The sequence below is a fragment of the Camelus bactrianus genome, chromosome 8, assembly GCF_048773025.1.
Source record: "Camelus bactrianus isolate YW-2024 breed Bactrian camel chromosome 8, ASM4877302v1, whole genome shotgun sequence".
Classification (NCBI taxonomy): Eukaryota; Metazoa; Chordata; class Mammalia; order Artiodactyla; family Camelidae; genus Camelus; species Camelus bactrianus.
The window spans coordinates 17,700,106-17,721,903 of NC_133546.1; the positions used below are offsets into that span (position 1 = coordinate 17,700,106).

General features: G+C 35.9%; 1 protein-coding gene across 8 annotated transcripts in view; it reads left to right on the top strand.

Annotated features, from left to right (window-relative positions):
- SHPRH (SNF2 histone linker PHD RING helicase) overlaps positions 1-21,798 on the top strand; it is a 90,609-nt gene that overhangs the window by 47,611 nt on the left and 21,200 nt on the right. For 6 of the 8 annotated variants that reach the window (XM_010965683.3, XM_010965682.3, XM_045524400.2 and 3 more), the window contains 7 exons: positions 39-110; positions 1,673-1,861; positions 11,943-12,035; positions 12,728-12,814; positions 13,582-13,760; positions 17,796-17,876; positions 19,158-21,166. In XM_010965683.3, coding sequence (XP_010963985.2) covers positions 39-110; positions 1,673-1,861; positions 11,943-12,035; positions 12,728-12,814; positions 13,582-13,760; positions 17,796-17,876; positions 19,158-19,254 — 798 coding nt within the window. In that variant the 3' untranslated portion in view covers positions 19,255-21,166. Of the gene's footprint in view, positions 1-38; positions 111-1,672; positions 1,862-11,942; positions 12,036-12,727; positions 12,815-13,581; positions 13,761-17,795; positions 17,877-19,157; positions 21,167-21,798 lie in introns of those variants that run through there. The other 2 variants (XR_006728406.2, XM_045524402.2) reach the window with 1 other exon arrangement.

Below are 21,798 nucleotides of genomic sequence, written 5' to 3' on the forward strand. Positions count from 1 at the left end.
ATAACTAACGTATTTTTTAATTCCTCTTTTTCGGATAGTCTCAGGACAAAACATCAGGAGGTGTCAATCCAGAACCTTGTCCAATCTGTGCTCGGCAGCTGGGAAAACAGGTGAAATTATAATAAATATCACATGCGTTTATAAAACATTTGACAGTTTTCAAAGATTTCTTACATACACTATGGCTGTTTCTGTCTCTCTCTCTCTGCCTCTCTCTCTCTTGCACACAACAGCTTTGCATGCAACACAAATATTACCTCCATCTTAAAAGCAGGGCCAGAGGTTAACTGATCTGCTTTGTGCTGTGTATGTTTGAGCAGTGTTTTTCCTTAAGTGACAGATGAAAATATATTTCTAGAATAACCCCATCTTTTTCATTAAAGTACATAATCTAAGTATTATGTCCAATTATAGGATTGAGTCTAAGTAATTTGACTCTGTCAGTTTAACATGGTTATCTGGTAATTGTACAGAAATACAATACAGCATACACAGATTTACTTAAGGTATCACGAAGGTATAGTAACATAGTTCTTACTTAATATTATTAATATCTAATAATGCCAGGCTTTAAAGTAAAAATAAATGCAATCCTAAAGGAATTTATATGTAATTTTTAGAAGACCTGTATCAATTAAGTATGTTTCTTTGTGATTATTAATTTACAGATGTCTATAAACTTGATGCACTGTATTAGTTCTCCTCAAAGAGATTCTTATTTTTATTTTACCAACTGTGATTTATGATACTATAAATTCCTACTTTGTGTGATCAGTCAATATATATAATATCAGAATATGCAGTGCTTTTCAAAATTTGAAAGTTAAACCTGTTACGATTAAATGAATAAAAGTGTCCTTGGCTGTTTTTTTCCATGGAACTAAGAGAAGGTTAAATATATGAGTTCCATATTACGACCAGCAATAATCAGAAAGAACATTCATTTTAGTTACCATGATTTATGGAGAAAAGAAGATTTTAAAGGATATTTTCTTGATAATAAATCTTAAAAGGACCTGAGCAGAAGAATAGTAATGTACAAATACTGGTGATTTCTGGTAAAAATCAGTGATAAAAATATTTTGATAAAAATTACTATAAAAATGGAAAGGATCATGGTGTTATAAGTAGTTTCTTCTTTCCTTGTAGTTTCGATGAGATTCATGCACCTAAACTGTCTCAGACATTTTATTGTCTTTAATATTTCCATCTCATTTTCTAAACAATAAATGCTTTAACATGTGAAAATGTAAATCTGCTTAATAAGTTGTGTAGAAATATGTTGAATATATTTTCTTCCAATTAATGTTGTTCTCAGTCCCTCTGTTACATCTGCTGTTAGAGTGCTGAAGGGTAACTTGCATTTTTCCTAAATACTGAAATGAGAACAACATCTTACAAAATAATGATGACTAACTGACTGTTAATGTTCATGTTAGGGTGAGCAGAACTAAAGATTATGAAAGCCTACTCTGGTTGGACTGAAAAATAGTTTAACTATTAAACATAAAATGCCTTAGTTTTTGTAGACTGACTTAGAGGATATTAATATCATGAAATATTTAGTAATTGAAATTATGACTCCCTTCTCCTCCTTGTAATGTATTTATAGATTGGAAGTCATCTTTGGTAACATCTCACTGAGGCATGTTCTGTGTGTTTTCTTTTTTAGTGGGCAGTACTGACCTGTGGGCACTGTTTCTGTAATGAGTGCATTTCAATTATTATCGAACAATACAGCGTGGGGTCTCATAGGAGCTCCATTAAGTGTGCCATTTGCCGCCAGACCACATCTCACAAAGAAATCTCATATGTCTTCACTTCAGAGAAAGCCAGCCAGGAAGAGGACATCCCTGTGAAGGTAAAGTTGGTTAAGAGCATGTAGAAGCATAGTCAGACCAATGGAATAGGAATTAGTACCTGACAGAGACAGCATCAAAATCTGAACAAGGCTGGCACAGTGAACAAGGAGCCACCACTGTTGTCTGTCTTTAGATACACTGCCTGAAAGCCTCAGCTTTGCCATCTACTCATTCCTTGTGGGAGAAACACAAGAATGCTTTTTCAAACATAGTTAGCAGTAGTCATGCCCACTATAGCAAAAAAAGGAACAGCTTAGAATTCCAGTCCCTTATTATTTTTATGGTATTTCTGTCCACTACAAATCGATAGAACTCTGGTTAAATTAGAGCTTTCTTTTTCTTCATTCTTCTATTCAGTCCTGGGTATTTGGGGAAAAGGATGTGCTCCACCAAATTAAAGGACAAAATTAACTGGTTACTGAAGTCAGTGAAGACTGTCACTGGAAGGAGGTAGCACACTTCTAAACGGCATGGATTGATATTTCAGGGTATAGCCAAAACTTGGCTTTATTGTCCTAATTTTTTCCCCTGCTTCATTGAGAACTTTAATAAGACTAGAATTAAGACTATAATTTGAAATCCAAATAGGATCTGTAATTGGATTTTCTGCCTAAGGGGTATTTATTTAATGAAAAGCCTTTACTAGACTTTTTGTTCTTTGTTTTATTTAAACTTTTCTTTTCTAACTAACCTTAGACAAGGACAACTCAATGTATGAATGTAGTGGGGAATATAGGCTGGAAGGAGTAGTTGGCAGAGTAATGGAGCTAGCTCAGCAAAGGTAGTAGAATATTTTTCATTAATTCCTTCTCCTTCTGGGTCCCTCACGCTCTCTTCTCACTTATTTTTGGGTTGTATTTTGTGAGTAGAATTCAGCACAAGTTGAAACTGCCAGGAGTGAGCCTTCCTGAGAACACTGTAGTTCAATTAAGAATATCTAACTGCTGTTTATTCCCACTGTTACTTGAGTGAAACCTGAAAATATCAATCAGTGCTCTCAAGTATGTTGAGATAAACAGAATCTCAAAGCTGGAGTGAGCTCTCATTCACTCATTCTTTCTGTATATGTTATGGGACATATACTGTATACTCTGCAGTGTTCTGGGCCTAACAGATGCATCATACACTTATAAAATAAGTATGATTGCTACCCTCATGGGTTTTACAGTTTGGCAGTGAGGGGACAGAGTTTGAATTGAGGCAGAAAGCACAGGTATTAAACAAATAATTAATGTATTATAATTGTGATAAGCACCACAAAAGGAAATCAAACCTGGCTTCTCTGAGGGAAGGGCAGTTAAGCAGGTGTGTAAAGAATGCCTGGATCAGCCAACCTGGAGAGACAGTAGAAGGGATCTTGTCAGGAGGAGGCTGCAAGACAGAAAAAAAAAAAAAAAACAAGCAAAAAACCCAGTACATGGAAAGGTACTGAAACAAGAAGGAACTCAAATGGAACTGAGAAGCAGCAGTGTAGAAAGCACAAAGGAGAATGGAATGAAGTGAGTCTGGAAACTGAAGAGGGGCCAGATGTTGAAGGGCCAGCTGAAGATTTGAGAATTTTCTTTTCATATAAAGAAAGATCTTACAAGTTTGGTATTAATAAATCAACTGTACTTCAGTTATAAAATACAGATATGAAGTCTTCCAATCCATGAAAACGTGAGATGTTTTTCCTTTTATTAAAAGAAAGAAAGAAAGAAGGCAGGAAGGAAGAAAGAGAAAGAAAGAAAAAGCTGTTAACATGTTACAAGCAGAGAAGTATCATGATCAATCTTGGATTTTTGAGATTCCTCTTGCTACAGTATGGAAATGAGATTAGCAGAATAGAAAAGACTAGAGTAGAAAAAATTCTGGAGAGACCAGTTTAGGAGGCTACCACAGTAGTGATGATGACTTTTATTAGATTGGTGGTAGTGGAGTTGGAAAGAAGTGAATATGTTCAAGAGATGTTTATAAAGTTGATGAGTAGGAGGAAGAGGGTCGAATGTTGGAGGGGTTGATGAAGAAGGAGGTTTTGTAGGTGACCCCTGGTTTCTGATGTGAAAAATCAGGTGGATAAAGGTACAGTTACTGATATAAGGTTATTTGGAAGAAGGATACATTTAGACTTGAAGTGCTTTAGACATCCAAGTAGAACTGTCCAGCAAAGTGTTAATATGTGGAGCTAAAGATACAAAATTCAGAGTCATTGCCATAGTGATCTTTGAAGCCATGAGAGTACATGAGATTACATAAGGAAAGAAACACAGAATTTAGCTTCAGATCGGGTCCTACAGCACTCCATAGCTTTTTAAACGGAATAAAGGGGGAGAAGCTGAAAAGAGAGACCAAGAACGAGCAACGAGAGGCATAGGCAGTCCCAGAGAGTATCCTGTCAACAGAGGCCACAGGCCGACTCGGCGTCAATCAGGAGGCAGTGATGCTGAAGGTGGCTCAGCTACCAGATGGACTGATTTGGCTAACGAAGGCCATTGATGATTTCAGAAGGAGCCCTTTCAACAGAAATGTAAAGGGAAAAGGCAGATTGGGAGGGAATTAGGAGGGAACAGGAAGTGAGTAAGTGGAGAGAGAAATGCCCAACTACTCTGTAAATTTAGCTTTGAAGTAGAAAAGTGAGAGTTGTAACCAGAGGGAGAGATGAAGTGCAGAAAGGCTTCTGTGTTTTTTGGTTTTATTCTATTCAAGATAAAAGATTCTTGAGCATGTTTAATCTCCAGTAAAGAAGAATGGTTTGAAGAAATAGGAGAGAGAAGGGATAATCAGTAATACAGTTTCTTAAAAAGACAGAGAGTGTTGATATACAGAGAGAAAGTAGAGATCTCACTGAAATCAAATAACTAACAGGTTATATTGAGCTTTGGAGCAACCAAGCTGTAAGGGTAGATGTCCTTATCAGAGAACAGATCTTCATTAGTCATTTTCAGAGAGGACAGGTATTAGGTACTCCCCATGTCACTGTAGAAGTGGGTGACCCCAGTGAGGTGGAGGAGAAGAGATGCTAGAAGTTGAAGCAGCGAGGCCTGCACGTTGAATAGGTGGTCCAGGTGGATGGTGTATAATATCCAGAGTTGGTTATCCTTTAACCTACTCACCACACAAAGAACTGCTTTCCTTCTCAGTCCCCTTCTTCCCCTTTCTTCCTACTCCTGTAGTTCTTTCTCCCTTTCCTTCCCATAAAAATAGTCTTTCTTATCAGCCCTTTCTTTTTTCCCTTCCATCTTTTCTTCTGGCCTCGGGCATCCCAAGGGCCACAGATGGCATTCTTGGCCTAAGAAGGGCTGCTGACCCTCAGCCAGAAGCGTTTGTCACAGTACAAGGAATGAGCATAAGAAAGAACTGCTGTGTCAGGCTGCATGCAGTAAGGTTTAGGAAGTGATTGCTGTAGCTCCCAGTAAACAGCACAGCCTCTATGAAACTGAGTCACTGAGCCCATCAAACCCAAACACCTGTTCATTTTATGGCAGCTTTCCTAGACACCCAGGGGAGAGATCGGGACAGTTATGTTTGCTGTCCTGTTAGGACAGGGATATCAGTGTACAGATACTGTTTATTATGCTCTGACTCTTCCTGTCTTTCATAAGTATTGATGAACACATGAATTAATTGAAGGATCATGTAAAAAAAATGTAAGAATACAGAATTTAGTAAAGTTAATTTCTCTTTTGTCATGGATGCATATATACTTATATTTCCCTTTCATTAAATACATAAGTGAATATTGTACTTACTATGCAAGCAAGTTTTATCACTTTTCCACGTTCTCACATTGCTTCTTGCTTGCATTTACTTTTGTTTCTTTCACCATTTCTCTTTGCCACTCTGCCTTCTGCTACCTGTCCCCCTTTCTAACTGTCACATTTCTGCCACCTTCTCCTTGAAACATCTGCTTATTATTTTCTCAGACTTTCACTGCACTTTCTGACCATCTGAAACTATCCCACTAAATGGTCACATCACCTGTCTTAGAGTTGAGGAATAAAAAGATGGCTCCATATGAAAAATGAAGACATTATTTTGAAATTTTATAAATATTAGTTCATACTATTCCAAAATTTCAGGGTTCTTTTTTTATTGTTGATTATCAAATCCCTGATCGTTACTAAACACTCCTGTGAATTAATTTTTTATTTCATTAATGTTTTTATCTAAAGTGTGTGTTTTACACTTTTTTTTTCTGCTGTTATTTCACAATGTCAGGAATCCTACATTGTGACTGACCACAGAAGTAAAATGAATAAAATTTGTTCATTAGTGGATGCATTTAGGTTAAAAACTGTATCTATCTTGACTGCAGTGTGACAGTATTCCTAAATGACCCTTGGAACCTACTGGGCATTTCACAGAGTAAACAAAATTCCCCCTGCAAGTTCTGACAACTGCCAGGCATTTTAGCTGGTGAAGCAGGCCTCCTGGCAGAACATACGCCTCACGTGGCATGTTCCCTGTGTCCTAAGTTTGGCTAGATTTCATACAAAGCAGTTTTGTCATTAGAAACCCTGCCCCTGTAATGGACAAAGTGTTTATGTCACAAGAAGTTTCTATCCAAGAGAAAACTCACTACATGGATATAGTAGCCACAGCAGAACAGCACCCTCCCTCCTTATCCCACACACATGCACACAGTGCTTCATCTTCTCAAACTTTTGAGTGTCTGATAATCAACTGGTCTTCTTGTTGAAATAAAGAATTTTTTCAGTCTCCATTCCTATAAATTTGACTCATTAGATCTTGGATTTGGCCCACGAATCTGGATTTATAACAAGCAAACCTGTTGGTAATACTGATGTTTTATACAACTTTTTTGTAGAGAAAAAAAAGAAAAATACAGTATTTCTACATTCAGACTCCCAGAGAAGCCTGGTAATACCACGTGTCAAATTCTGTGTGTAGAATCCTGTTGTTTCCTTTCTTTTCTTTTCTTTGCTTTTTTTTTTTTTTTTTTTGAGTTTTTCTTCAGTTGATTCAAAGGTGACATGTGAAGTCTCTCTTGTAATTTCTAAATATAATTAAAAATAAACATCTGAGTGTAATAAAACTGCAAAATTCTGAGTTTCAAGTTGGCATAAAATAGGTAAATTTTTATGTATGTAGTTGTATTTAAATATGCTTATCTAAATATTTTTATATAAGATAATACTTGTACATGACTATTAACTGGTAAATTTAGAATGCAGTTAAGTATTTTTGTTAGAAAATGTCATGAGCAAGTACAATTGCAAAAAACGATTTCTATTCACTAGCCAAATTAGCTCTCGAACTGTTAGTGAGCCTCATGTTGAAGTTAGCAATAGCTTGCAGTAAATTGAACATACAATAAAGACTTCCAAGATATAAACTATAAATTATTTTAATGAAAAATTTTATTTGTGGAGTGTAAACTCCAGTAATTGTGGAAAAGACATTGTTCATGAGTTGGGGACCGTTTCATTCACTGCTGTATCCCTGGTATCTAGAACGATGCCTGGCATGTAACAGGTATCAGTAGATGGATGGATGGACAGATCAACAGCTGATTAGTATTTATATATAACATCCCTAATAAAATGTTTGGATCCAAATAAAACGTTTAACTTCTTTGCAGTTACTAACTTATCTCTTTGAAATAATTATTCAGAGTATTTAAAGAACAGGGTAATATTTCTGTGGCCTGGTACACTTGTGAAATTTCCCACATAGGTTGCCTGGGTGGAGTTTCCATTAAACTTTATTCAAGTAACATGTGAAGAATCCAACTATTGCCCCAGGCATATGCTTCAAAAGTATTCCTACTTTGTGAGATCAATCGTACAAGCTGTGTTAGCTGCACTAAATTGTATCTGTCACTACCAACATGGGTTTTTAGCATGGTGAACAGTGCAGACAGAAATAAAACAATGTTAAGTGATCTTAGTTAGCTAAAACTACTATGGACAGCACATGCACACTGAAAGACTTAGCTTCCTTCAAAAAGAAAAGTCCAGAATAAAAGTAATGAAAGTCAGAAAATACTGGCAGGAAATGACTTCCTCTATACTAAACAATAGGAAACATTCAAGTTATTTGTTAAGTTACAAACCAGCAAGGAAATCTAAAGAAAAATCTGACCTGTCACCAAATTATAATCCCAGTTGCTCGTATAACTGGTTACAGACCATAGTTCTCTCTCTTTTTTTTTTTTTTTTTTTTTCAGAGGGGGAGAGGAGAAGGGAGCTGAAGTTGTATAAATTCTTCTTTTTTTAAAGTGATGTTCTTCAGTTAGATGAATCTTCAAAAATCTCTGATCTCTTTGATTCTTGTAGTATGTTTAAAAGATTGTAAAAAAAAATCAATCCAGGTAATAACTGAAAGATTAAAATATTACCTGTGCTCTGCCTCAGATGTGATTGTCCCATTTCTGACAAAGCTGAAACTCATTACCTACGGCAGGTAGCGCACAGTAGGCATCCATTTGCGCCTAGAGCAGTAAGAGGTCTTGCAGGTACAGCAGCATGCAGCACTAGGGTAATGACATGGTTCAGAAGATCAGCTCACTTGTGACAGACACAGTCCCAGTCGTATCACAGATGTAATAAGTTTAAAAGGTCCCAGAATTACAAGCCTCCCACCCTTTCCCCAAAAACCCTTGTCTATCTGTAAGAAATAAGGGTTAACAAAAAATACAATTTTTTTAGTGGAAGTAATTCTCACAAAAAAAAATAAATAAATTCAGGATATAACAAATGGCACACAGTGGGAAGTAATGTTCTCCTTCATTCTTCCTCGTTTACTTTGCCACTGTGAACAATTTCTATTTTTAGTTATAGAGATCACCTCCGTGACTTTCAGTAATACACATAAATTTTGCTCCTTGAAATACTAGCTTCAGACAGTATCTGCTGACTCCTTACTTTAAAATATGAGGAAATTAGTGCCTCTGTTCCTCCTTCATTCTTTCTTTACCCTTCTACATTCTAATTTTTGTTATAGTATCATCTTTATATTATAATGTTTATACATTCACATTTTGTTATATGATTATAGATGTGACTTCCCTATCTAGAAAAAATCAGTAAATGGTGTGTACAATATTATAATAAAAATACTTTTTATTATAGAACCAAAAAAGAGTGATTGAAATGCAGAAAGGAATGTAATCCTAATCCTCCATCATTTAAACTTTGCTTTTCTAGGAAGAATCTTCACGCATCCCAATATAATAGAAGTTCTCATTTTTTTATCTGGCTTCCTTCATTTCTGTGTCATCCTTATCTGGCCCCATTATCCATGTGATCCTCATTCTACAATTCTTTTTTCACTGTGCTATACTGTTTCAAAAGATTTTAACATGATGTATGTGAATGGCGAATTTCAAAGTTTTTACACTTCTGAAAATGACTTCATTGTGCCTTCAGTTTAGAAGTCATAAGCGACTGGCAACCCCATTAATGTAAGACATCATTTGACATGTTCCGTATATATTGGTGTGTGTGTATTTCATATGTATAGAATATATATTGTATAGATATGTACTAATACATATAATACATTAGAACATTATAAAAATATTAAAGATAATATGTAAGTATATAGTATCTATAACATCACTAAAGATACAGTCTGCCTGTTAACATAAAATAGTCTATTGAATATTGAATATTGAACATGAATATTCTTTCTAATGTTTGATGAAAAACAAGACTGAGTACATTCATCACCTCCATTGTGTTGACTTTTTACTGATGTTCTTCAGGACACAGCAGCCACTCTAGCCCTTAATCTACCCTTGGAGCTGAGCATGACCGTGAGAATCCGTAGATACTGTAAAGACAAAGGAATTGGAGAGGAATGTGGACAGATTAGGGAAACAGAGAAAATAAAGGGCCAAAGGAAGAAGAACTAGATTGGTGAAGAAGGGATATAAGTGGCAACAAGCTCTTGGTTCAGAGTCATGGATTGCCATGCCCCGCTTCAGAGTTCCCAGTTTTCACTTTTATTGTAGAGATCATCAAAGAAAAATACAAAGCAGCAATAACTTTCTAGTCATAGGCATTATTTTTCTTTTATTTGTATAAATCAAGTACAGGTACTCCTTTCTGTGTTACTTTTTAGATCAGTAATCCTTCATTGTCTAGGACTTTTTCTTTTCATTTAACAACAAATAATGAATTATTATTAAAATAGACTCAGGTAGTGAATTTTCAACTTTGTATCTTGTAACTTGAAACAACGTTTCTAGTGATAATTTATAATCATTTAAATCTCTTCAAGTAGTCCAAAATAAGAAATTGCCTTAACACATTGGTCTGACATAAAAAATTATGGATTTATTGCCTTTGTTTTCAAAAATTGTGCATAGCCTGCATGCTCAAACCAAGAGCCACAGATATATATGGGCCACCCTCTTCTTTCTTCATTGTTCTCATTCTCAGTAGCACTTCGTGTCCATCTGGAAGAAAAGAGTATTAAGATCGTCTCACTCCCCGTGTAGCTTTCTGCCAAGCAGAGCTTAGGATTTCTAGATTTCCTTATCATTTTTCTTTCATAGTAAGAAGTAACTGGCCTGGGACTAAATGGTTCAGAATTGTAGCATTTGGAAGAGATCATTGAGGGCTACCACTGAACTGGCCAAACTGTGGTAAAAGGGGATGTTCTGGTCTTTTCCCTCAGAGTTAGCACTCCAGCTTGGGATGTTGCTTATAAAAGATTATTCTGTTTTCTTTCGGATTTTTGTGAGAAGCAGCTTAATTGATGGAAGGGTTCATAGTTTTCCTGGCATTTTACTTGAAAATATCTTTGAAAATGAGTCCTTACAAGGAGCATGGGTTTCCGTCTAAACTCCTAAATGACCATTTTATGCTAATTTCCTGTTTTCTCTTATTTAAGATCATTTTTAGACTGAAATAGGTCCCTTATATTTTCTAACGTTTCAAATATAATTGGAAGTCTGAATGTCCAGAGAAATAAGTGTAGACTCAGGATTTTAGTATGAGAATTTTCAAACTTCTCCCATAATTCTATGTTGTTAACTTAAAATTAGTGTAGCTTTCTTGTTTGTTTATATTTTTACCTTTGAGTATCTTTTCGTGTAAAAATATAGTGAGGGGAGGTGGTGATTTGAGGGGGACGTGGTGATTTGAGGAGAAGAGTAATGTGGGAATATTGTCACTTCTTTTTAGTTAGATCTGCCCCCCCTTGTGGGATAACCTGTGTCATTGTAGTGCTCGTATTTAATGTCTCGGAAAGACAGTAAGTTTCTGAGTAGCTACTATTTGCCAGATATTGTTTTGTATGCATTTTCTCATTTAACCATCACAACAACCTTTGGAAGTAGATATAATTATCACCCCTACTTGACAGATGAGGAAACTAAGGCTTAGAAAAGTTAGACTGTATAACTAAGGAGACGCAGAACTGGCAGAATTTAGATTAATCTCACTCAAAATCCCATCCCCTTAATTTCTATGTCATACCATCTCTCAGAGCTTTCCAGGAGGGAAATGTTCTCAGTGAAGGCTACAAAAACACTTGCTTTATTTCTTCATTTTTTTCTCATTTTCATGTTCTTATGATGGAAATGATTATGGAAAATGCAAAAAGCATTCTTTAAGTGTTTACCTCAGTTTGTATAAATCTGCTTCAGTCTAAGTGGACGTCATTTGTACCCCCATCGTTGGTCCTTTATAATGCCACTGTAAGAAAGGATTCTTTGTGGGTTAGACCCTTTACTGTTTGCTTACATTGGACTTTTGATTCACTGTGTTCTGAATATTTTCAGTGCCATAATATCTGAAGTGAGTGCTTTTTAATATAAATTCTGCTTTTCTAAAGTAACAAAATTTTATAAGTACAAAACCTAGCCACTTAATTAAAAAATCTTACCCTCAGGTCATATCACTATAGTACTTTCTGGTGAGCTTTTAAATTTGATTCTCTCAGAGTGTAAATCTATAACTTCTACAATTTGAGGCAAAAGAAAATTTTTGGCAAATACAATATGAAAAAGGATAAATACATATGCACCTATCATATAGTTTTGATAAAAGTGTTTTATGTTGTTTTCCAGTCCATTGTTAACTAGATTTTGTTTGATAATAATGTGTTATCTTCTTTGTGTTCACACAGGGTAGCCATTCTACAAAAGTAGAAGCTGTGGTCAGAACTCTGATGAGAATCCAGCTTAGAGATCCCGGGGCTAAAGCGCTTGTTTTCTCAACGGTACAGTCAACATTTTCATCCTCAGTGTTAACTCAGGCTGACTTTCTGTTTCTAATCAGTTTACATTTGAGAACTAATTGTTAGTGTTTGCCATAATATTGTTGAGAATTAGAATTACTGACAGAAAAAAAATCTAACACAGAAAAATATATGTCCATAGGGCAGAAATATTTTTAGAGAAATTTGATGATGCTTCACAAGGTAATTCCTATAGCTACATTTCATGGTTTTTTATTAATTTTATTTAGGGATTTTCTTATTAATATTTTTAAATTGAAATCTGTAGTCTTAAAAGTCATTTCACAGATGAACTTGGTAAAGAAAAAGAAAATTAAAATAATCTATTGAATAAAAGATAATTGAGTAAAACTTCTAGTTTTCACTTTTCAAAGATAAGTAATACCACATCTTTTAAGCACTCCATAATTTATTTTCTATTATTTATGTTTATCTTAATTCAGTTCTTAAAGATGCTTATTTTTCTTTTTTACCATGTCTTTAACCAGTGCTTGATTTAAAAAAATCTTTCAGGCTAGAACAAGGTAATATTAATGGTATTTCACTTAAAGATTTTGTTTTTGTTTACTTAATTCTGAGGTATAAAGGTTATTTTGGTTTAGTCCCTTTTCTGATCTGTTTTATATGAAAGCTGTGTGTAAATGTTTGTTTTCTAATTTTTTGTATGTTCTTAGTGGCAAGATGTATTAGATATTATTTCAAAAGCTCTCACTGACAACAACATGGAATTTGCACAGATCAGTCGTGTTAAGACATTTCAGGTATGTCAAGAAGATTTCATTCATGTTTTTTTGAGTGGATTCAGTTGCAAATTGAAATTGCTCTTAATTAGCCTTATTGCATTTATTGTCATGTCATATAAACCACGTAAACAGGGTTTGAGTTCTTGATTAATTATAAAATTAACATTTAAAGGCAAAATAAAGAAACTGCATTTATTTTTCATCTACTCAGTTGTACTCATAGCAAACCATATTTAAAGATCTTCTGACTTAAGGTCCTTTTCTTTAGTATAGGAAAAGATGGCCTAAGATATACCTTTTGAATGGACAGGAGCCTCATGCACCTGGGATTAAATTCTAAAGACACTGCTTTAGGCAAAACTGCATATGGTCAAATTGTGCTTACCTCACATTTGGCACAGTGACAGGTCACAGCTTAGAGACAAACACCAAAAAAAGACCAAGGGAAAACTTAGCAGCTTCATGTCTCTTATCTCATACTCACTCTAACACATTCTTTCTCCTCTACCTCTAAGCTCATATAGTTTAATTTGCATACATCACATACATGTATCTTGTGATTCCACTATATATTATAAAGAACAAGAGAGATTGTGTGACACTTTTTTCATTAAGTCAAGCAACAAATTTACACTTTCTAAAATTGGTAATTTTACATTTCATTATCTTAATTACTACGTTTCATAATGACCTGGATACCATTAGGTATTTTAACATGAGCTAAAATATACTGCTCTTATTTTTAACTATCTAAGCTAAAATTTAAATGTACCTTTCTTTTTTAGGAGAACCTTTCAGCATTTAAATATGATCCCCAAATCAATATTTTGCTGCTGCCCCTGCACACAGGTTCTAATGGATTAACTATCATCGAAGCAACTCATGTTCTCTTGGTGGAGCCCATATTGAACCCTGCCCATGAGCTTCAGGCCATAGGAAGGGTACACCGGATTGGACAGACAAAGTAAGAATGAAAATTATCATCTGTAACGTTTGGTCAAGTTTCTAGGATACATTTAAACTCGTCATTTATGTTCATCATAACCTATTTGTTTTAGTTGCACCCTTATTAAATTTTCAACTGTTACTATATGACCAGAAGACATTTTGAGATTTCCAACCCTCCCTCCTCCAAGCAGCAAACCCCCAAATTCTCCCAGATTTTTATCTTTCCTCCTTCAAAAACTACCCTGATCACTTCATCAAAACAGTTTTTTAAAATATGTAGTACAACTAATAAGTTGAAGGGATCTGTCATAACTTTGAGAAGAATTCACTTTTGACTGGCTGAACCTTTATTGAAAGAAGGCATATCTCATGCATGGCTGAAAGCAAATAACTCCTTTTTAAATTCTTTCCCTTTGGAAAAAACAGCCTTCCAGATCCACTCTGAGAGATAATTAGTTTAATTTAAGGCCCAAAATAACCTAATAGTAAATATTATGTAATATGTACTACTTTTACTCAAATATCAGAATGGACAGTTATCCTTTATAAGCCCTCTTAGATATATTACTTACTGGATGTTATATGCGATGAATGGGTTTTTTTTCAATGCATCCATATTAAGCACTCATTAAATAAATATTGATTGAATGCCTACCATATGTCAGGCATTATGCTAGATACTGAAGATTCAAATTGAATATGACAGTCCGTTTCCCCAGGGAGATGACTGTGGTACAGAAAACTGATGATTTAATATATTATAGTAGACTGTGCAAAAATATAATACAAGTACAGAGATAACAAAAGAAGGGAGTGATCTCTTGTGCCCTAGAGAGTCGGGAAAGGCTTTATTAGGTTGAATCTTGAAGGAATAATTATTTCAAAGTTGGGCTAGAAAGGGTGCTCATGCAGCCAAAGAGGAGTTGCCTGTGCACAAACACAGGAGATAAACATAATAAGTAAGATACGTGCTGTGATAGGAGCTGGAAACGTGGAGTAGGATAAGAAGGATCAAGAGTGCAAGTGGCTGGGCAGGAAGGCGTGGAAGTTCTTATGGAGAAGGTAACAGCTGAACAGAGAAATGAGATAGAGGAAAAAGTGCAGATATCTTAGGGGAAAATGCTCAAGTAGACATCTAGGACCCTCCCTAGATCAGGAGTACGCCTGGCATGTGTGATGAAGAGCAAGGAGCCAGAGTTGCTGCAGAAGAGAGAGCAAGGAAGACATCAGTAGGAGGTGGAGTCAGAGAGCTGGGGGGTGGGCGGGAGCAGGGGGTGTTGTATAGGACCCAGGAGCCACCATGGAGACCTGGCTTTCACTACATACAAGAGAGGGGGCCACTGGAAATCTTTGAGCAAAGGAGTGACACGATCTAACTTGTAAGTGTTGAAAGACTCATCCTGAGTGCTGTGTCCCAGCCTTGAGGGGAAGATGAGCAAGTGAGGGTGGAAGCAGGAGGACTGGTTAGGAGGCTGTTGCAGTAATCCTGGTGAGAGCTGAAGGTGACAGACGTGTTAGCAGCAGTGGAAATGGTGAGAAGTGACCGGGCTCTGGCATATTTTGAAGGTAGAACCAATAGTATTTGTGACAGATTGGATATGGGATGTGAGAGTCAAGGTTGACACCATGCTTTTTGGCCTGGACAACTAGAAGGGTGAAAAGCTTCCAGCTGAACTGGGGAAGACTACCAGGTAGGACAGAAGGATAGAAGTTTACTTTAGATACAAGTTTGAGATGTGATTAGACATCCAGAGATTTCAGTTCACTAAATGGTTATGTAAGTCCAGAGTTCAAGAGAGAAATGCATTTGGAAGTCACCAGCATATAATGGTATTTTTAAGTCATAAAACTGAATGAGATTCCTATGGAGTGAGTGGAGGTAGAGGGGAGGACCAGAGATTGAACTCCAGAGCACACCAAAGTTAAAGGCTGCGGGAAAAGAGGAGAAACTAGCAAAGGCAACCGATAATGATCGATCGAACAGGGAGTCAGGAAGAAAACTAGAAGAGAGAGTTGTCCTGGGAGCCAAGTAAAGAACGTAACTTAAGGAGGAAGATATGCTCACCTGAGTCATGTACTGTCAAAATGTCCAGTAAGGTAAGGTTTGAGAGTCAATCATTAGACTTAGCAGCATGCAGATCAAAGCCAGTTTTGGTGGAATGGTGGAGGCAGTGGCCTGATTTGAGTGTAAGAGAGAATAGGATTTTATTTATTTGTGGTTACCGAACACTTACATGTTTGTTAAGTAACTTGTCCAAGGTCACATAGCGAGTGAAAGTGGTGGCAGGTTTCTACAGCCGTTCCTCCTCCACAGCCCTTCTAACCACAGTGCGCTGCTGCCTCTCTGGCTGGTAGGACTAGTGTTTCTAGGAGTTTTGCTGCAAAAAGCAGAGAAAAGGAAACAAGAAAGAACAAGAGAGGTTTTGTTTTTCCCCCTTCCATATGAGAGAACTCCCAAGAGTATGATTCATTAGAGACAAAAACTAGTAGAGCAAGAGATGGGGGAGAGTGCTGGGTGCTGGGACAGGGCCCTCCAGTAGGTGACGGTCAGATAGTCATGCGTACAGATTGGTTTTAGGGAGGAGAAGGGATATTTCATCTGTAGTAACAGGCGGGAAGCCACAGTATATCCCTTCCATCACAGGGGAAGAAGTCTCCTTTTCCGTTCAAAAACTAGCCATTCTACTTGCCCTGGGTCCTGTCCCTTCCCATATGCTCAAGTACGTTCCTTTGGCAGTACATTACCACATAAATGTTATCACATGTCTTCATGTTATCTATCTTTTTAAAAAAATCACTCCCCTACATTCTGCCTCCACTTCTACTTCCTTACCTCCCGTTCTCTCTCTGCCTTTCCCTTTGGGTTTTGTCCTCACCAAGCCACTGAAATGAGCCTCATAATGTTATTAATGACCTACTTCTTGCCCATGGTCCCTCAGCGTTCTTTTTCCTCTCTCTGCACTCCCTAGGTGAGCGCATCCAGTCCCAGAGCTTTAAGTAGCATTTATATGTGGATGACTCAAATGTGCAGCCCCAGGCCAGACGTGCCCTTTAGCCCCTGTCACAGATTCTCCCACCCACTTCTGTCTCTACACGTGTGTCAGCAGACTCCACACCTTCCCTTGGATGCCTATCTAATAGCAAACTCAAGATTAACATGGATGAAAAAAAACTATTCCTACTGCACTCCCACCTACCCCAAGCCTTCCCCATCTTATAATGTGGCACTATTATCCATTTCTCAGACCAGAAACCTAGGACTCTTCCATTTTTCCCTCTTCATACCTCACTTCCAAACCATCATTTAAGTCTTGCCAGCTCTACCTCCAAAAATATTCCAAATCTGCTGACTACTGACTGTCACCACTGACATAATCAAAGTACAATCAACCCTCTTACCTGGACTACTACAGAACTTTCCCTGGCTTCTCTGCCTCTACTTTCTGCCTAACAGTCCATCCCCCACACAGCAGCCAAAAGGACTTCTGAAGTATAATCGAGTATAGTTCACATCATGCATAAAATACACTGATGGCAAGAATCCAAATTCTCACCATGTCCGACAAGGCCCTGCATGATCTGGCCTCTTTCCCCCTCATTTACAGGATGTTTCTGCCTCGCTAGTCTTCCTTCTGCCCCTCAAACATTTTAAGCTTCTGCCAAGCACGTTCTCTTCCCCAGGACCTGGTATTTATTTACTGCTTCTTCTGTTCAGATGCTCCTCTCCCTCCTCTCTTGCTTAATGGCTTCATTCCCATCAGTCAGTCATGTTTCATCTCATATGTCAGTCTTTTCATTGTATTGTCTATACCTGAAAATATCTTATTTTCTGTGTGTTTATTGTGTATCTCCCCTCAATAGTATTAGTTCATTGAGATTATAAATAGTTGGTTTTATTGACTGTTGGCCAACCCTCCCACCACCAGCAACTGGGTTAGTACCTGCCACAAAAGATACCAACTGACTGACAAATACAGCACATAATATATGGTTTGTCTGTTCTAATTTGTTTTAAGAGGTTTTTAAACTTACAATTTTACGTACCTTCTAGACCCACTATTGTACACAGATTCTTAATTAAAGCGACAATAGAAGAAAGAATGCAAGCAATGCTGAAGACTGCTGAGAGGAGGTAGGTAGCAATTCCCTTCAAGTCGATGAGGGAACCTTTCCTGTTACATAAATGTTGTGTCAGCATGTGGGACTTCTTCACTTAGATGACCACTTAGTCAACCAAAAGATGTAAGTGCAAGTACTTTTTAAAAGCAAGGTACGACGTTCTACCTATTCAAAATGTCCCAGTTAATGCTCAGGACATTCTATTTTTGACCTAATTTATTAATAGGGATTGTAATGTATAAAAATAAAGTATCCTATTATTAAAGAAACTTCATTTCAGAGCTATTATACTTTAAATCACCCATGTGTATTTTGGGGGAGAAAACGCTATCTTACATTCCTTTGCCACACGGGCTTACTTTTTAAATGAAATCTGTCTTCATGCCCAACCTGAAAGCTTTAGTCTGGTATCTGTAAGACGAAACTTACGGTGCTGCTAAATTTATTCATGACACTTGTTAGTCACACGAAGGTAGGAAGGCCTGGATTAAAACCAGGCTGGTAATTGTGATATTAATTTCAGAAGTGGAACAGCCCTAATTTTAAGAATTTAAGTTTGGAATCATAAACCTTCCTAATATTTATCCTATAATTTATTTTCTTTAAAGTCATTTTGAAACAAACGAATGCCTTACTGAATCCTTGTGAGATAGGTATGAATGGAAGATATACTCAGAAGAGATGATTTTCTTAGATGGGATTGTTTCTACAAAGGTACTTTGCATAACAAAGAAGCCGTTTGAAATCAGAAATTCTCTTTTACTGGTGGAAAGAAAGAGGCTACCACTAGAGTCTTGCCTCAAACATAAAGTCTTTTTATTGGTGGTGTTTCCATACGTAACAGAATTTAGTGATTGTATTTAAGCTGCCTCAATAAAATGGTAGTTAAAAGAGTTAAATTTTTCTTGAAACAAATTAATTTTGGATGGTAAGAAGGTAAATTGTAAGGTGAAGGCCTTAATAGTAGTTGGCAGGGGTTTTGTTTCTTTGTTTTATTCTTTGTGCATAAAGAAACATTTTATAGCAAAGCTTGAAAACAATGTGCAGAAGTCTTCACTGATTTTAACACGTTGTAATAGTGATCCCATTGCCTACTTTCTTCTGGGAGGTTCTTACAGCTCAATTACAAAAACTTAGGAACAAGTATGTTCTTGTATTACTATAAGAACATAATGTTCTTATTATATTATTATGTCTTATATTATTATAAGACAAGAACAGTATATAAAGACAAATATAATAATTCATTCCTTGGGGTTTCTTTCTGATTCTGCTCACTTGGAAAATCCCGCAGTCACACGAACTCATCAGTGAAGCATTCAGAGGCCTCTGTCTTGACCGTGGCGGATCTGGCTGACCTATTTACCAAAGAAACTGAAGACCTTGAATGAAGTACACTTGATTCAATCCACAGACTTTATTGTATTTTAAAACTTTCATAGTTCATAGAATAAAGTTTAAGTAAAACAATCCAGTAGATGTCAGTAAACACTGTTTTCATTTGAATGAATTTATTTCCTTTTTAGTTGCACAGTGTCCTAGTAAGTACTGAGTCCTTTTCAGTATTCTGTTTCCAGAAGATCTATAAAGATTTTTAATTTTACACTTCTAATAAAATATTTATTTTTGTTCCAAAGAGTAGCTCTAGCTGAGGGAATTGAGAGGAAATGTGTACTTTTCTTTTGATAAGATTAGTCTTTGAAAGAGTTGGAATAAGAGAGTAAGTAAACTAGTCTAGTTTTCTATGACCCAGGATATTCAACCAACTTAGATCTCATTTTTGGAAGAGCTTTCAGTGTGTTTAGCACGTGATTCACCAATATCTTGTTAGTAATATTTTTAAAAGATAGTGAATTACATTAACATCTAGTTCTTTGAGTAGGTATAGACTGTAACTCCATAAATCATAACTTTACAGTAATGCAACTCCTAACAGTAGTTAATATTAGGCAATTATTTCCTTTCTCTGTATCTTGCTACTAAAAATTAAAACATTGAGCACTTTAAGTATTTCTATTATGCGTTAAGTATTGTCAGTCTAAGCCGTTAACTTTAGCTTTTTTAAAAGTGTATTAATGTTTACTTACCTTAAAATTATCTAAATTGCTTTCTCTATTTTTATGTTTTCTTGTGGTTAAGTTTTTACGTGTTTTGAGATCGATGTATCTGCAAATATTGCAATTTTATAATTTTAGTTCTCATTATAACATGGAAATATGGCAGGGTTTTTTTTTTTATCATTATTATACTGATGTCTTTGGTTCTTTTCCTTTCCCGTGTTCTTGTGTAACTAGACTTTTAACCACTAATATCTGATTTATGATAGTGCTTGTTACTTCATTCCACTAATACTTCCCTCAAGGACTAGTGTTTGACCTTTGGAACAAGAGAATGTCATATTCACATAAGCAAATAACTGCAAGTCATAATAACCTAGTGTTTCTTCTTCTGTGAAGAATTAATGAACTTTGAAATTGCTAAATAAGGAGTAGTTTGTTGTATCCTAGCCATTCGATGTAATACAAATGTTTTTGATTTGTTTTGTTTTCTTTGAGCCTTCAGAGTTTTAAATGACCCTCAGGATTCATTAGCTCCTACTTAGTTACGCAGAAAACCGTAATAGAAATATCCCCTGGATCACATTTATCCAAGAGGCTTTGGTGCTTAGTTAAGGTGCATTTTCTTATTCTGGTTTATAGGGTGACATAATTCAGCTGAAGAAAACACACACACATTTTTGGTGCTTATTCTTCAGTTGAAAGAAGATATGCATTGATTATTTTATATGAAATGAAACAGAACTATTATTTTTGTAGCTCTTTACATATTATAAAGAGCTTTCCTATACATTTACATGCTTAATTTTCCCAACAGTCCTGTGAAGTTGATATAATTAACATCATTCCTGTATTAAAGGTAGAGAACTGAGATTCAGAAATACTGAAAAATGTGCCTATGGCACATCCAAGTAAACAGTGGAGCCCAGGTCCCCTGGCTCCAAATCTCATGTTCTTTCTCTAAATTGTATACCTTGCTGAGATTCAGAAGGCCCATGGTTGCAGTTTAATAATGAACATATTTCAGTATTTCTTTTTGTTTGTTTCCTAATATTCCTTTTTGAGGTAAAGTTTTAGGGAAACACTTTGATATGCTTCAATTTTGTAAACAAAAAAAAAGAAGAAGAGAAAAGAAAAGAAATCCAAATATATCTATAAATATATCTATCTGTATTAGAGAAAAACTGCTGTTATTTATTTCTGTAAAATATTATCAATTAAATAAATATTTTAGTGGAAATTAAAATTTGGGGATTTATGTAATTTCTGATCCATAGAACATACTGTGTGGGTTTTGTTTTTTGTTTGTTTTAGTCTCTCAACAAAAGATGTCAAAATTGTTTATACTACAGAATCCCACATTATATAGATATTTATTATTTCTTCAAAACAGTTGTGATAGTTCTCTCAAATAATTGTTCAAAACAAATTCAAATCTAGTCCCTACATCTTGGCTGCAAATGAAGGACTTTTTTGTGTCCTTCTTCCATCACTTTATATTCTCTGAAATATCATTGTACTTATTAATAGTTGTTCTTAAATGGATTCTTTACTAATGCACCAGTGATAAAAACTTGAGGTAATTCAAGAGCTGAATGTGTTTGGATCAGGGGGTACATCTCTGTTAAATGAATCCACTGAGCGTGCTAGGACTGAAGACATATATATACAATGTGAACTACATACTCATAATTCCTTAGTGTTTTGCTTCAAACTCAGGTAGCTTTACTGTGTTTATTGCAGCCCAAACTTTTCTCTTTGTATGAGATCTCACAGAATGGCCTGTGGTTTAGGGATCCAATTTTAGGGATTGGTCCCTTCATAACATATTAATAACAACAAGCTAAAAACTCTTTACATGATAAGTCAACATTTCAC